This window comes from Heptranchias perlo, chromosome 22, assembly GCF_035084215.1.
Source record: "Heptranchias perlo isolate sHepPer1 chromosome 22, sHepPer1.hap1, whole genome shotgun sequence".
Classification (NCBI taxonomy): Eukaryota; Metazoa; Chordata; class Chondrichthyes; order Hexanchiformes; family Hexanchidae; genus Heptranchias; species Heptranchias perlo.
Genome location: NC_090346.1, coordinates 18,833,146 through 18,847,126, shown reverse-complemented (window position 1 = coordinate 18,847,126; position 13,981 = coordinate 18,833,146). Strand labels below are relative to the sequence as shown.

Below are 13,981 nucleotides of genomic sequence, written 5' to 3'. Positions count from 1 at the left end.
AAGTAATTGTTCAACATGTCCGCCATTTCCCCATTGTCAATGACAATATCCCCACTATCAGTTTTTAAGGGGCCAATACTGCTCCTGACCACCCTCTTTTTCCTAATATAACTATAAAAGTTCTTCGTATTGGTTTTGATATCCCTTGCAAGTTTCTTTTCATACTCTCTTTTTGTAGCTCTTACTATCTGTTTTTTGACCCTTTGTTGATCTTTGTATCTTTCCCATTCGCCAGGATCTGTGCCATTTTTTGTCTTTTTGTATGCCCTTTCCTTATGTCTTATACTGTCCCTTACTTCTTTAGTTGTCCATGGCTGTTTTTTTTGGCAAGTAGAGTTCTTGCCCCTCAGGGGTATAAACCGATTCTGTATCACGTTAAATGTTCCTTTGAACATTTCCCACTGATCATCAGTTGTTTTACCCATTAACAGATTTGCCCAGTTTACTGCGGACAGTCTCTGTCTCATCCCATTGAAGTCGGCCTTAATCTAGAATCTTAGCAGCTAATTCACTTTTTTCCCTTTCAAACACTACATTGAACTCGATCATGTTATGATCACTATTGGATAGATGTTCACGCACAGTTAAGCCGTTAACTAAATCTGGTTCATTACTCATTGCTAAATCTAGTATGGCTTGCCCCCTTATTGCCTTTAGAACATACTGCTGTAGAAAACTATCCCGGACACACTCAAGAAATTCACTACCTTTCTGACAGTTGCTAGTCTGCTTTTCCCAATCTATGTGAAGGTTAAAGTCCCCCATTAAGACCACTATGCCTTTGCTACATGCTTGTCTGATCTCTGCATTTATACAATCTAGCACTTCAGAGTTGCTGCCAGGGGTCCTATACACAACTCCCACTATAGTCTTAGATCCTTTCCTATTTCTCAATTCAACCCATAAGGTCTCTGTTGGCTGCTGACCTCTCGTTGTATCCTCCTTTATCATTGAAGTGATTTCATCTCTAATCACTAAGGCTACTCCTCCCCCTCTTCCATTTTCCCTATCTCTCCTGTAGACCTTATAACCCGGTATATTTAGTTCCCAATCCTGACCATCCTGTAGCCACGTCTCCGTAATAGCTATCATTTCATACCCTCCAATTTGAATTTGAACCTGTAGTTCATTTAATTTATTCATTATACTCCGTGCATTTGTACATAGAACTCTTAGTTGGGCCACACACCCTAGCCTGACCTTCAGCTTTGATGCTGGGTTAATCGCCTTACACCTTCTAGTTTTCACTTTATCTGTAGTGTCTAAAGTACACTTTCTTTCTGCTGCTCTACGCTTTTCCCTTTCACTTGTTCTTGAACAACTGTTTGTACTATTTGTGTTGTAAATTTCCCCTGGGTCTTCCCCTCTCTTGCTGCTCTCAACTTTACTCCTTTCTGACTCCCCGCTGAGGTTCCCATCCCCCTGCCACTCTAGTTTAAACCTTCCCCAACAGCACTAGCAAACACCCCCACTGTAAGTGGGATCTTTAGAAGCATAATTACAATTTCAGCACAGAAAACGGTCAGATGAAATTTTGTCCCTGCTCTTTTATTGCTGCTAATCTTGATGCTTTCTTCAAGTTATTACTTTTCATTTTCTACCTTGTGCCCATGAAATATTGACCCCATTTTCTCACCGAGAAAAATATGTTGAAAGTACTGAGAAACCAATAAGCACCTTTTAGAGAGAAACCTGTTGATGCCTGAATGTTATTTGTTCTCTTGCAGCTGGTAAAGAAATCCATGGTGATTGCATTATCCAGATTGAAACTCCAAAGGTACGATCAGAGGAACAGCTAATAATGGCTCTTGATATCAACAACTACCCTTTCTCCAGATTTGTACGTGCTCACTTCAAGGTAGGTCTGCTATGGGCTCCTGTGCTGGTTACACTGGAGGAGGCTATTTCTTATGTTGCTGTCATCAGTGTCTTGTTTTGTGCAGAATCTTTTATTTGGCATGCTGACTGCTCCGTTGGATGAAACACTGACTCAGGCAGAAGAGGATCTGAATCAAGAAGCTGTTAAAGTCTTCAAACTGGTAAGATTCACTAGAACAGGACTGATGGTTACAAAACTGTGTGGAGCGAATGATGTAACCAGCAGGAGCCCAGAGTGTGACTGAACGATCTACTCCCAGGCTTCTCTGAAGCAGTCATCGGGGGTGAGTCTGCCCTCCCGAATTCCCCGATTAGACCCAGCCTCTGACTCACTCCTGGGTATCTGTTATTCTATATATAAACCACCCGATTAGACTGCAGCCTGTAACTCACTCCTGGGTATCTGTTTTTCTGTATGTAAACCACCTGATCCCTTCGATTACGGTGCGGTAGCATAGTGGTTATGTTACTGGACTAGTAATCTAGAATCATGAGTTCAAATCCCACCACAGCAGCTGGGGAATTTAAATTCAATTAATTAAATAAAACCTAGAATAAAAAAAACTAGTATCAGTAATGGTGGGTATGTAACCACTGGATTGTCGTTAAAAACCCATCTGGTTCACTAATGCCCTTTAGGAAGGAAACCTACTGTCCTTACCTGGTCTGGCCTATATATGATTCCAGACCCACAGCAATGTGGTTGATTCTTAATCGCCCTCTGAAATGGCCTAGCAAGCCACCCAATTGTACAATCTTGCTACAAAAAGTCATAATAAGAATAAAACCATCGGACCACTAGGCACACGACAAAGCCAAACCAAGCCCAGTAAACCCTGCAAAGTCCTCACTAACATCTGGGGACGTGTGCCAAAATTGGGAGAGCTGTCCCACAGACTAGTCAAGCAATACCCTGACATAGGCATACTCACAGAATCATACCTTTCAGCCAACATCCCAGACTCTTCCATCACCATGCCTGGGTATGTCCTGTCCCACTGGCAGGACAGATCGACCAGAGGTGGCGGTACAGTGATATACAGTCAGGAGGGAGTGGCCGTGGGAATCCTCAACATTGACTGTGGACCCCATAAAATCTCATGGCATCAGGTCAAACATGGGCAAGGAAACCTCCTGCTGATTACCACCTACCGCCCTCCCTCAGCTGATGAATCAGTCCTCCTCCATGTTGAACACCACTTGGAGGAAACACTGAGGGTAGCAAGGGCACAGAATGTACTCTGGGTGGGGGACTTCAATGTCCATCACCAAGAGTGGCATGGTAGCACCACTGCTGGCCGAGTTCTGAAGGACATAGCTGCCAGACTGGGCCTGTGGCGCCTCTGCGAACCAACGCGAGGGAAAACCGACTTGACCTCATCCTCACCAACCTACCTGTCGTAGATGCATCTGTCCATGACAGTATTGGTAGTAGTGACCACCGGACAGTCCTTGTGGAGACCAAGTCCCGTCCTCACACTGAGGACACCATCCAATGTGTTGTGTGGCACTACCACCGTGCTAAATGGGATAGATTCAGAACAGATCTAGCAGCTCAAAACTGGGCATCCAAGAGGCGCTATGGGCCATCAGCAGCAGCAGAATTGTATTCCAGCACAATCTGTAACCTCATGGCCCAGCATATTCCTCACTCTACCATTACCAACAAGCCAGGGGATCAACTCTTGTCCTACAACACAGGACATGCTAAACCGCGGAAATAACATGCTATAGACAGAGCTAAGTGATTCCACAACCAACGAATCATATCAAAGCTCTGCAGTCCTGCCACATCCAGTCATGAATGGTGGTGGACAATTAAACAACTAACGGGAGGAGGAGGCTCTGTAAACATCCCCATCCTCAATGATGGCAGAGTCCAGCACGTGAGTGCAAAAGACAATGCTGAAGCGTTTGCAACCATCTTCAGCCAGAAGAGCCGAGTAGATGATCCATCTCGGCCTCCTCCTGATATCCCCACCATCGCAGAAGCCAGTCTTCAGCCAATTCCATTCACTCCACGTGATATCAAGAAACAGCTGAGTGCACTGGATACATAAAAGGCTATGGATCCTGACAACATCCCGGCTGTTGTGCTTCAGAACTAGCCGTGCCTCTAGCCAAACTGTTCCAGTACAGCTACAACACTGGCATCTACTCGACAATGTGGAAAATTGCCCAGGAATGTCCTGCCCACAAAAAGCAGCACAAATCCAATCCGGCCAATTACCGCCCCATCAGTCTACTCTCAATCATCAGCAAAGTGATGAAAGGTGTCGTCGACAGTGCTGTCAAGTGCCACTTACTCACCAATAACCTGCTCACCGATGCTCAGTTTGGGTTCCGCCAGGACCACTCGGCTCCAGACCTTATTAGAGGCTTGGTCCAAACATGGACAAAAGAGCTTAATTCCAGCGGTGAGGTGAGAGTGACTGCCCTTGACATCAAACCAGCATTTGACCGAGTGTGGCACCAAGTAAAATTGAAGTCAATGGGAATCAGGGGGAAAACTCTCCAATGGCTGGAGTCATACCTAGCACAAAGGAAGATGGTAGTGGTTGTTGGAGGTCAATCATCTCAGCCTCAGGACATTGCTGCAGGAGTTCCTCAGGGCAGTATCCTAGGCCCAACCATCTTCAGCTGCTTCATCAATGATCTTCCCTCCATCATAAGGTCAGAAATGGGGATGTTCACTGATGATTGCACAGTGTTGGACAAACTAAATGTAACGATTCCAAGTTTGCAGACGACACAAAGCTGGGGTGGAATGTGAACTGTGAGGAGGATGCAAAGAGGCTCCAATGTGATTTAGACAAGTTGGAAGAGTGGGCAAGAACATGGCAGATGCAGTATAACATGGATAAATGTGAGGTTATCCACTTTGGTTGTAAAAACAGAAAGGCAGATTATTATCTGAATGGTGATAGATTGGGAAAAGGGGAGGTGCAATGAGACCTGGGTGTCCTTGTACACCAGTCGCTGAAAGCGAGCATTCAGGTGCAGCAAGCAGTTCGGAAGGCGAATGGTATGTGGCCTTCATTGCAAGAGGATTTGAATACAGGAGCAGGGATGTCTTACTGCAGTTATACAGGGCCTTGGTGAGACCACATCTGGAGTATTGTATGCAGTTTTGGTCTCCTTATCTGAGGAAGGATGTGCTTGCCATGGAGGGAGTGCAACGAAGTTTTACCAGACTGATTCCTGGGATGGCAGGACTGACGTATGAGAAGAGATTGGGTCGACTAGGCCATTATTCACGAGAGTTTAGAAGAATGAGAGGTGATCTCATCGAAACATGTAAAATTCTAACAGGACTAGACAGACTCGATGAAGGGTGGCTGGGGAGTCCAGAACCAGGGGTCACAGTTTCAGGATATGGGGAATGCCATTTAGAACCGAGATGAGGAGAAATTTCTTCACTCAGAGGGTGGTGAACCTGTGGAAATCTCTACCACAGAAGGCAGTGGAGGCCAAGTCATTAGATGTATTCAAGAAGGAGATAGATATATTTCTTAATGCTAAAGGGATCAAGGGATATGGGGAAAAAGCAGGAACAGGGTACTTAGTTAGACGATCAGCCATGATCATTTTGAATGGCGGAGCAGGCCCGAGGGGCGGAATGGCCTACCCTTGCTCCTATTTTCTATGTTTCTATGTGTTCAGTTCCATTCGCAACTCCTCAGATATTGAAGCAGTCCGTGCCTGCATGCAGCAAGACCTGGACAACATCCAGGCTTGGGCCAATAAGTGGCAAGTAACATTCGCGCCAGATAAGTGCCAGGCAATGACCATCTCCAACAAGAGAGAATCTAACCACCTCCCCTTGACATTCAACGGCATTACCATCGCCGAATCCCCCATCATCAACATCATGGGGGTCACCATTGACCGGAAACTTAACTGGACCAGCCACATAAATACTGTGGCTACAAGGGCAGGTCAGAGGCTGGATATTCTGCGGAGAGTGACTCACCTCCTCACTCCCCAAATCTTTTCCACCATCTCCAAGGGAAAAGTCAGGAGTGTGATGGAATACTCTCCACTTGCCTGGATGAGTATAGCTCCAACAACACTCAAGAAGCTCAACACCATCCAGGACAAAGCAGCCAGCTTGATTGGCACCTCATCCACCACCCTCAACATTCACTCCCTTCACCACCGGCAAACCGTGGCTGCAATGTGTATCATCCACAGGATGCACTGCAGCAACTCGCCAAGGCTTCTTCGACAGCACCTCCCAAACCCACGACCTCTCCCACCTAGAAGGACAAGGGCAGCAGACACACGGGAACAACACCACCTGCACGTTTTCCTCCAAGTTTCACATCATCCCGACTTGGAAATATATCGCTGTTCCTTCATCGTCGCTGGCTCAAAATCCTGGAACTCCCTTCCTAACAGCACTGTGGGAGAACTTTCACCACACGGACTGCAGCAGTTCAAGAAGGCGGCTCACCACCACCTTCTCAAGGGCAGTTATGGATGGACAATAAATGCTGGCCTTGCCTGCGACACCTGCATCCCATGAACGAATAAAAAAAATTAGGTTCCAGCCAGTAACTCACTGCTGGGTATCTGTTTTTCTGTATGTAAACCACCCGAACACCTCGGTTAGATTCCAGCCTGTAACTCACTTCCGGGTATCTGTTATTCTGTATATTAACTCCCCAACCCCTCGAATAGATTCCAGCCTGTAACTCACACCCGGGTTAGATTCCAGCCTGTAACTCACTTCCGGGTTAGATTCCAGCCTGTAACTCACTCCCGGGTATCCTTCAAAGGATATATGTACTGAAGATAAAGGTTTTAAAAACTATAGCCCTCAGGTTCTAAGCCGGATGAGTTTCGAAGGATTCCATCCTCGTTTCTATGTGAAACCGAAGCTCAATATTGCCCCATTTCAATATTAAATTGACAGCCTCACCCAGAGGGGCACTCCCCAAAGTTAGGAGGGGGTTAAGACACATCGTTTGGGCGGAAAACCCCTGCCTAATGTGACATGGGGACTGCAGAGGTAAATATTCCACCCTTCAGCCTGAACACACGAATGAAAAAACATGAGGAGCCGAAGGTGATGCTTCAGTGTCACGGTTGAGGTAAAGCACTTTAGCAGAGCTCTGCCCAGTGGCCAGGTGTGGGACGGAGCTATGTGAAGTTTTAATCTCTGGGCTGTGTTAGGTGACCTCAGTCAGAATGGTGATTGTCGTGTTTTAATTGGCCTGATGCTCCTGGACTATTTAGGGCAAGGTTCAGTGCTCCCTTTGATTGCTAACTAACATGTTCTGTTGGAACCAGTGTGCATGTGGTTGTGCGTGTGTTTGTTTGTCTGTGCACGCGTGTGTGTCTGTCTGTGCGTGTGTGTATGTGTGCGCACGTCAGGTGAGGACAGGATCGGATTCCCATTGTCAAATAGCCTGCTGGAACTCACTGTCTAGGCAAGCACTTGAAACTAGCCCCCTGGCTTAGGTATCAGGAAGCTGCCAGTGCTCATTGAATTGTCGCCCAGCAAAAGGAGAGGAGGAAGTGAGGGGAGGGAAGGAAACTCAAAGGACAAAGTGACTGAGTTGCCTCGTGGTATCTGCTTTGTTGATTCATTTCTTGTTCACTGCAGGGAGCTGAATAATGTTCTTCTTACAGATACTGAGATTCATGGGTGATCCCCAACTCAATGGAGTTCAAGAAAACGTCTTTGGTGATTACATTGTACAGATCGGGCTTGCTAACTCCAGTCTGCGAGATGAAATCCTCGCTCAAATAGCCAATCAGGTGTGGAGAAACGTCAATGATAAGAATGCAGAGAGAGGCTGGCTCTTAATGGCTACGTGTCTCAGTTGTTTTTCTCCTTCTTCCAAGATGGACAAGTACCTGCTGAAGTGAGTATTCTCTGCGGGAGGCTGGAGTGGGGGAGAGGCTGAGAACGTGTGGCCACAGGACAAAGTGATGTGATGAAAGGCTGTCCAAATCTATAGCAGGTTTTTTAACAAATCCTGTCATGTTTTTAATTTTGTTCAGTTTTCTCTTTGCTGACATACAATTCCACAAGTAAAGGCAGTTCTCCAAAACCCCACCTATAGCCCTTCTTTGTGTTGGCAGACTATTTGACTCTGGGGGCCTCACAGCCCAGTCTGATCCTGACCTGTACAGACACTAACTATCCAGCTGGGAATGTGGGTAGCAGACAGGAATGGCGAATCTAGTCTTTCCAGCTCCTAGAGAAGGGCACCCGCAGCATTTTATAAATTATTTTGAAAGTGAGATTGCTTTTTTTAAGGTATTTGGGTTTTATGCCAGATATTCTACTCGTGTTCAGCATTAACCATCCTCGTACAGCAGAACCCACGGTCAACCCCCCACTCCCCACCCCCTACGGCCCATTCTCCACCCCCCATTCCCCATCCCCTACATCCCACTCCCCACTCCCTACGGCCCACTCCCCAGTCCTCACTCCCCCCATTCTTCACTCCCCCATTCCTCACTCCCCTCACTCCCCACCTTCATCTGCCCAATATCCAACTCACAAAATAGCAAGAACCAGGGTTTGAGCGGACAGCCCTTGCCGTTGTATTCAAGCTCACTGCAATGGCCCGTGTGATTCCCCTGTGTATTTGGTATGTGGCTGAGGCTCGGTCTACAAACAGACAATTTATTTAATGTTAAACAGGTAAATAAAAAGCACTAAGTAGAAACAAGGTGGGGAGGGGAGGAAAATCATGTAGGGAACTGGCCCCTCCCCCTCACTGCACCTCTCCCACCACTCCCCTCCCCGTCTCCTCCTCTCCCCCTCCCTCACTCCTCCTCCACTCCTCCCCTCTCCCACTCCTCCCCTCAATAACCTGCGTAACTTCTTCAGAGCCTGGAATTTCTGTACTGCTTGAGATCGTCTCTCGGAATAAATTGGAGAATCAGATGAGTCCTGGAACTACTCACGGGGGCTGATGGTTTAGACATGGAGACACTGTTGGATGAAATAGGGGGAGTTAAAATGAATCACGTCCCTTCCTACGTTCTCCTTGTCTTCACAGGTTTGTGTCGGATTACGCATACGATGGGTTTAAGTCCGTGTGTCAACACAGGCTCCTACAGGCAATGCAAAAGGTGAAGTGTGGCTCTGAGGGAGCTCGAACATTTCCACCGTGCCTGCTGGAGTGGACAGCAAACAAGAGGAAAGCCAACATCGCTTTAGACATCTCCTGCCCTGATGGTGAGCACTAGTTCTCCCAATATCACAGACACATTTCATATTGTCTAATGTTTCTCACATGGGAATTCATATCATCGAGTCTTCAGCACAGAAACAGGCCATTAGGCCTAACAGGTCCATGCCGGTGTTTATGCTCCATATGAGCCTCCTCCCTCCCTACTTTATCAATGTTCCCTTCTATTCCTTTCTCCTTCGTGTGTTTATCTAGCTTCCCCTTAAATACATCTATGCTATTCGCATCAACTTTTTGTGTATCTGTACCCCAGATCCCTCTGCTCCTCCATCCCCTTTAGACTCTTATTATCCAAGGTGGCCTCCTTATTCTTCCTACCAAAATGCACCTCACACTCACCTATATTGAAATTCTTTTGCCAATTACACGCCCATTCTGCAAGTTTATGTCTTCTTGTATTTTGTTGCATTCTTCCTATGTGTTAACTAGACCCCCAATTTGGTGTTGTCCGCAAATTTTGAAATTGTACTTCCGATTCCCGAGTCCAAATCGTTAATGTAAATTGTGAGCAACAGTGGTCCCACCACCAATCCTCGTGGAACACCACTTTCCACCTTTTGCCAGTCTGAGCAGCTGCTCTTAACCCCTACTCTGTTTTCTGTTTTGTAGCCAACTTGCTATCCATTCTGCTCCCTGTCCCTTTAATAAGAGGGTGTGCAAGATTTCATTGGCATTTAACATGTCTGGGATTCCAACTTGGGGATTCCAGCTCGGGGATTCCAGCTCGGGTACTCGGGGATTCCAGCTCGGGGATTCCAGCTCATGGATTCCAGCTCGGGGACTCCAGTTTTTTCATCAGCAATTCCATAACCAATGGTTCATTTTTAGGTTCCAGTCAAACGGCCTTTCTGGATACAAAGCCAGAAACCTTGGATACAGTATGAGGTGGGGAGAGTGATGGCACAACAGCAAAAGTGTTCAATGCTGCAACAGAATTATAGAATGTTCAGCAGAGTAAGAGACCATTCCAGTCATCAATTCTGCAAACTTGTTTTTCTCCACATGAGTCACCCAGTCTAATCCCGCTCTCCTGTTCACTCCCCATACCCTTTAATATCCCATTCTTCCACTTACTCCCCGTACCCTTTAATATCCCACCCAGTCTAATCCCGCTCTCCTGCTCACTCCCCGTACTATCCAATATCCCTTTTCTCAATTGTGGCAGAGAATTCCATATTTTAACCACCCTCTGTGCATCGATGAACTCTTTTTAAGAGTTGAATAAATCATTTCCACTCAGGATCAGTTGTCGCTCAGCCACTCCAGGGGAATCCGGTCCTTCCAAGTCTTGACAATTCTGTTTAAAAAAAAGTTTTCCAATAACCTGTCTCTTCGTTCTTTTTGTGATCTTAAATTGAAGCCATTTGGTTACCAACTGACTGACCAATGGAAATACTTTGTCCCCATTTACCTTGTCAAAACCCCTCATAATTTTGAACCTCTATCAGATCTGAAGAAAAAATATATAATTTGTAATGGGATGACAGCAAAGTAAATCACTCCTTTTATCTTGTTTGCAGGTGTGAGTTTTCTCTGCCCAGTGAATTCCTGGACGACAGGAGAGGAACTGGGTCAAGATATCCTACGGCACAGGTAACAAGAGGGGCAGGAAAAGGAAGGAGTGGATGCAGGGCAGGTGCTGAGCTGCTGCTATTGTGAACGTTTGCTGCTTTAGGACTTTATATTCTGTGACAGTACACAAAATTCCCCCCCACACAACACATACACCACCCCCCCACACACCCCACACAACACATTCAACCCCACACCCCCCTGCTCATACCCCCCCGCACACTCCCACCATACAACCACTCCATACACACCCCCCACTCACACCCCCATAAAACCTCCCCCACACACAGCCCCCGCACACACACCCCTCCCGCCTCCCTCACACACATGAACACAACCCCCATACACACACGCCACAAACCATCCCCCATACACATCCACCCCACGCACATCCACCCCCGCACACACTCATACCCCCCCCAAACGCGCCCACACACACGCCCACCCACCCCCCACACCCCCTCCCGCACCCCGCCCCCCCCACCCACACACCATTAACCAGAAACTTAACTGGACCAGCTACATAAATAATGTGGCTATAAGAGCAGGTCAGAGGCTGGGTATTCTGCGGCGAGTGACTCACCTCCTGACTCCCCAAAGCCTTTCCACCATCTACAAGGCACAAGTCAGGAGTGTGATGGAATACTCTCCACTTGCCTGGATGAGCGCAGCTCCAACAACACTCAAGAAGCTGGACATCGTCCAAGACAAAGCAGCCCGCTTGATTGGCACCCCATCCACCACCCTAAACATTCACTCCCTTCACCACCAGCGCACTGTGGCTGCATTGTGTACCATCCACTGGATGCTCTGCAGCAACTCGCCAAGGCTTCTTCGACAGCACCTCCCAAACCCGCGACCTCTACCACCTAAAAGCATAAGGGCAGCAAACACATGGGAACAACACCACCTGCACGTTCCCCTCCAAGTCATACACCATCCCAACTTGGAAATATATCGCCGTTCCTTCATCTTCAAAATCCTGGAACTCCCTACCTAACAGCACTGTGGGAAAACCTTCACCACACGGACTGCAGCGGTTTAAGAAGGCGGCTCACCACCACCTTCTCAAGGGCAATTAGGAAAGGGCAATAAATGCTGGCCTTGCCAGCGATGCCCACATCCCATGAACGTATAAAAAAAACGCACACCCCCTCCCCCCCGCACACCACCTCCCCCCCGCACTCCACCTCCCCCCCGCACACCACCTTCCCCCCGCACACTCACCACTGCACACCCTCCCGCAGACTCACCACCACACACCCCACCCCCCCCCAACGCACACCCTCACACCCCACCCGGCCACGTGCACCTTCCAACAACGCGCACACTCGCACCCCCACCCATACACATTGGAGTAATAATGCTAAGTGTTGTTGTAGGGATGTTACAGAAGGATGGCGAGGCTGGTCGGTGACCAGGAAGGGTAAAGGTGAATGGGCGGAGCTTGCAGGGCACAACTACGTGATGGACCTTGTGTCAGATCTGGAACTCACAGCAGATTTCCCAAGGCAAAAATCCTACTTCATCATTTCCTCCGAGGGCAAAACGAGAAGCAGGAAGAGCAGAAACGTGTAGGTATTCCATGGGCTTGAAGTGGCTGATCGTCAGGCTGCTCAAGGGTTATGGGCAGGGTTTAGTCTCCTTGACGCTGAGAATCATATGCAGGGAGCTCTATTCTCGGTCGCGGGTTCCACACATTTTCCGTCCATTCATTTTAAATGCAGCAGAATTGGGAGTTTTTAAAATTGTTCACGTTGACCATGCGCTGATTTCTGTGATCTGCGTTAGGATAATTAATCACAGCAGCCGGTCAGGGCATCCTAATTTTCCACACAGCTTCAGAGCTAATATCTCAACTATGCCAACAGTAGAATTTACAAAGTGCCCACAGACGGTGGTTTCCCACGAGACCCCTGAATGGCTCCATAGAACTGTATTATCGGTGCCCCCCTTTACCATGAGAATCCCAAATAATCCTGCACCCCATCGGGAGAGCCAATCCGCTCCTGATTGCCAGCTGGGGCTGCGTAAGACTTGCAGATACCTGGTCAGTAACTTGTCTTTGTTCCCTGGGCAGTGTCTTTGGCCATGGGTCCGACTCGGATGATGAATTTCCCTCACCCCCTGTCACACAGGCCCCCATCTTAGTGCCAGACACCGACAGATGCCTTTCAGGATCCTTTAGACAAGGTGAGGTTGTTCTCTGAGTTGTATGAGTGATAGTTACTGAAGAGTGAAATGTTTTACCTTCTCAAATACTGAAACTGGAGCAACAACAATTTTGGTGGCGATTATTGCTCTAGTGGCCATTATTGCTGTAGCCTCTTTTAGTTCCTTTACCTGTTTCCCAACCTCTGGTTAACCTTCTCTCCCATGGGGTGGAAAACAGGTAAAGGAGTAAAAAGGGAACCTGCTTTCTTTCTGCCATTCTCCTTCAGGGAATAAGAGGTGCACTCTACCCCTCTCTATTTTCTTCCTTGTATGGAAATGCTTAACAACCTGGGATTTCACGGCATGTGGCCAATTACAGCCATTACAAAGAGCTACTGCACTGTGTTGGCAACACAATGAGTTGTGTCATTGTGGTCTGTGGGAAAATCTTTCTGTTCTTGTGGGGGTATGAGTTTTCTGATTTCCCCCCTTCCCTGCACCCTCTTCTGTTTCTTCCTGCGGTACAGACTGAAAGTTGAGTTTAGCACCAGGTCTTCCTAATCCCACTCTATAACCAACTGAGGGGAAGAATGCATTGAATTATTGAACAAGGAAAGGCCTTTCAGCTCATGGAGTCCATTTCTTCCACAGGCTGTAGACTTTACCCACCCACTGAAGAAAAATTCTGTATAAGCACTCCATGATCCCCAACTTGTCTGTGTTAGCTCTTTCTTAGTCCAATCCAAAACTAATCCCACTGGCCTGCTCTCTACCCATAATCCTGTATCTTCCTCTGCTTCAAATATTTATCCAATTTTCCCTTAAGTGGTTTCTGCCTTAACCACCCACTGTAGCAAATCATTCCAAAAACTCTGCATCAAAGAATTTCTCCAATATTCCTTCCTCACTCTCTCAGTGACAGTTTTAAATTGATGACTCTTGTCACTGATTCCCTAACCAGAGGAGATGGACTTTCCCTGTTCACTCAGCCCTATACAGTTTAAACCCATGTTTCATTCATTTCTACAAATCCCGAATAACTGGAATGAACAGTTCTTGTGTCTTTGATTTATCCACCAATAAACAACAGCTTTAAGAAAAGCATTTTCCAAACCGCAAACATCACAAATTTGAAACAGGTGAAACCAACAAATAAAAACTAC

General features: G+C 47.2%; 1 protein-coding gene across 1 annotated transcript in view; it reads left to right on the top strand.

Moving 5' to 3' along the window:
* myo15aa (myosin XVAa) overlaps positions 1-13,981 on the top strand; it is a 221,181-nt gene that overhangs the window by 78,629 nt on the left and 128,571 nt on the right. Inside the window, exons 25-31 of the mRNA XM_068003761.1 lie at positions 1,728-1,858; positions 1,944-2,039; positions 7,516-7,751; positions 8,901-9,079; positions 10,613-10,685; positions 12,047-12,238; positions 12,745-12,857. Coding sequence (XP_067859862.1) covers positions 1,728-1,858; positions 1,944-2,039; positions 7,516-7,751; positions 8,901-9,079; positions 10,613-10,685; positions 12,047-12,238; positions 12,745-12,857 — 1,020 coding nt within the window. The remainder of the gene's footprint in view (positions 1-1,727; positions 1,859-1,943; positions 2,040-7,515; positions 7,752-8,900; positions 9,080-10,612; positions 10,686-12,046; positions 12,239-12,744; positions 12,858-13,981) is intronic.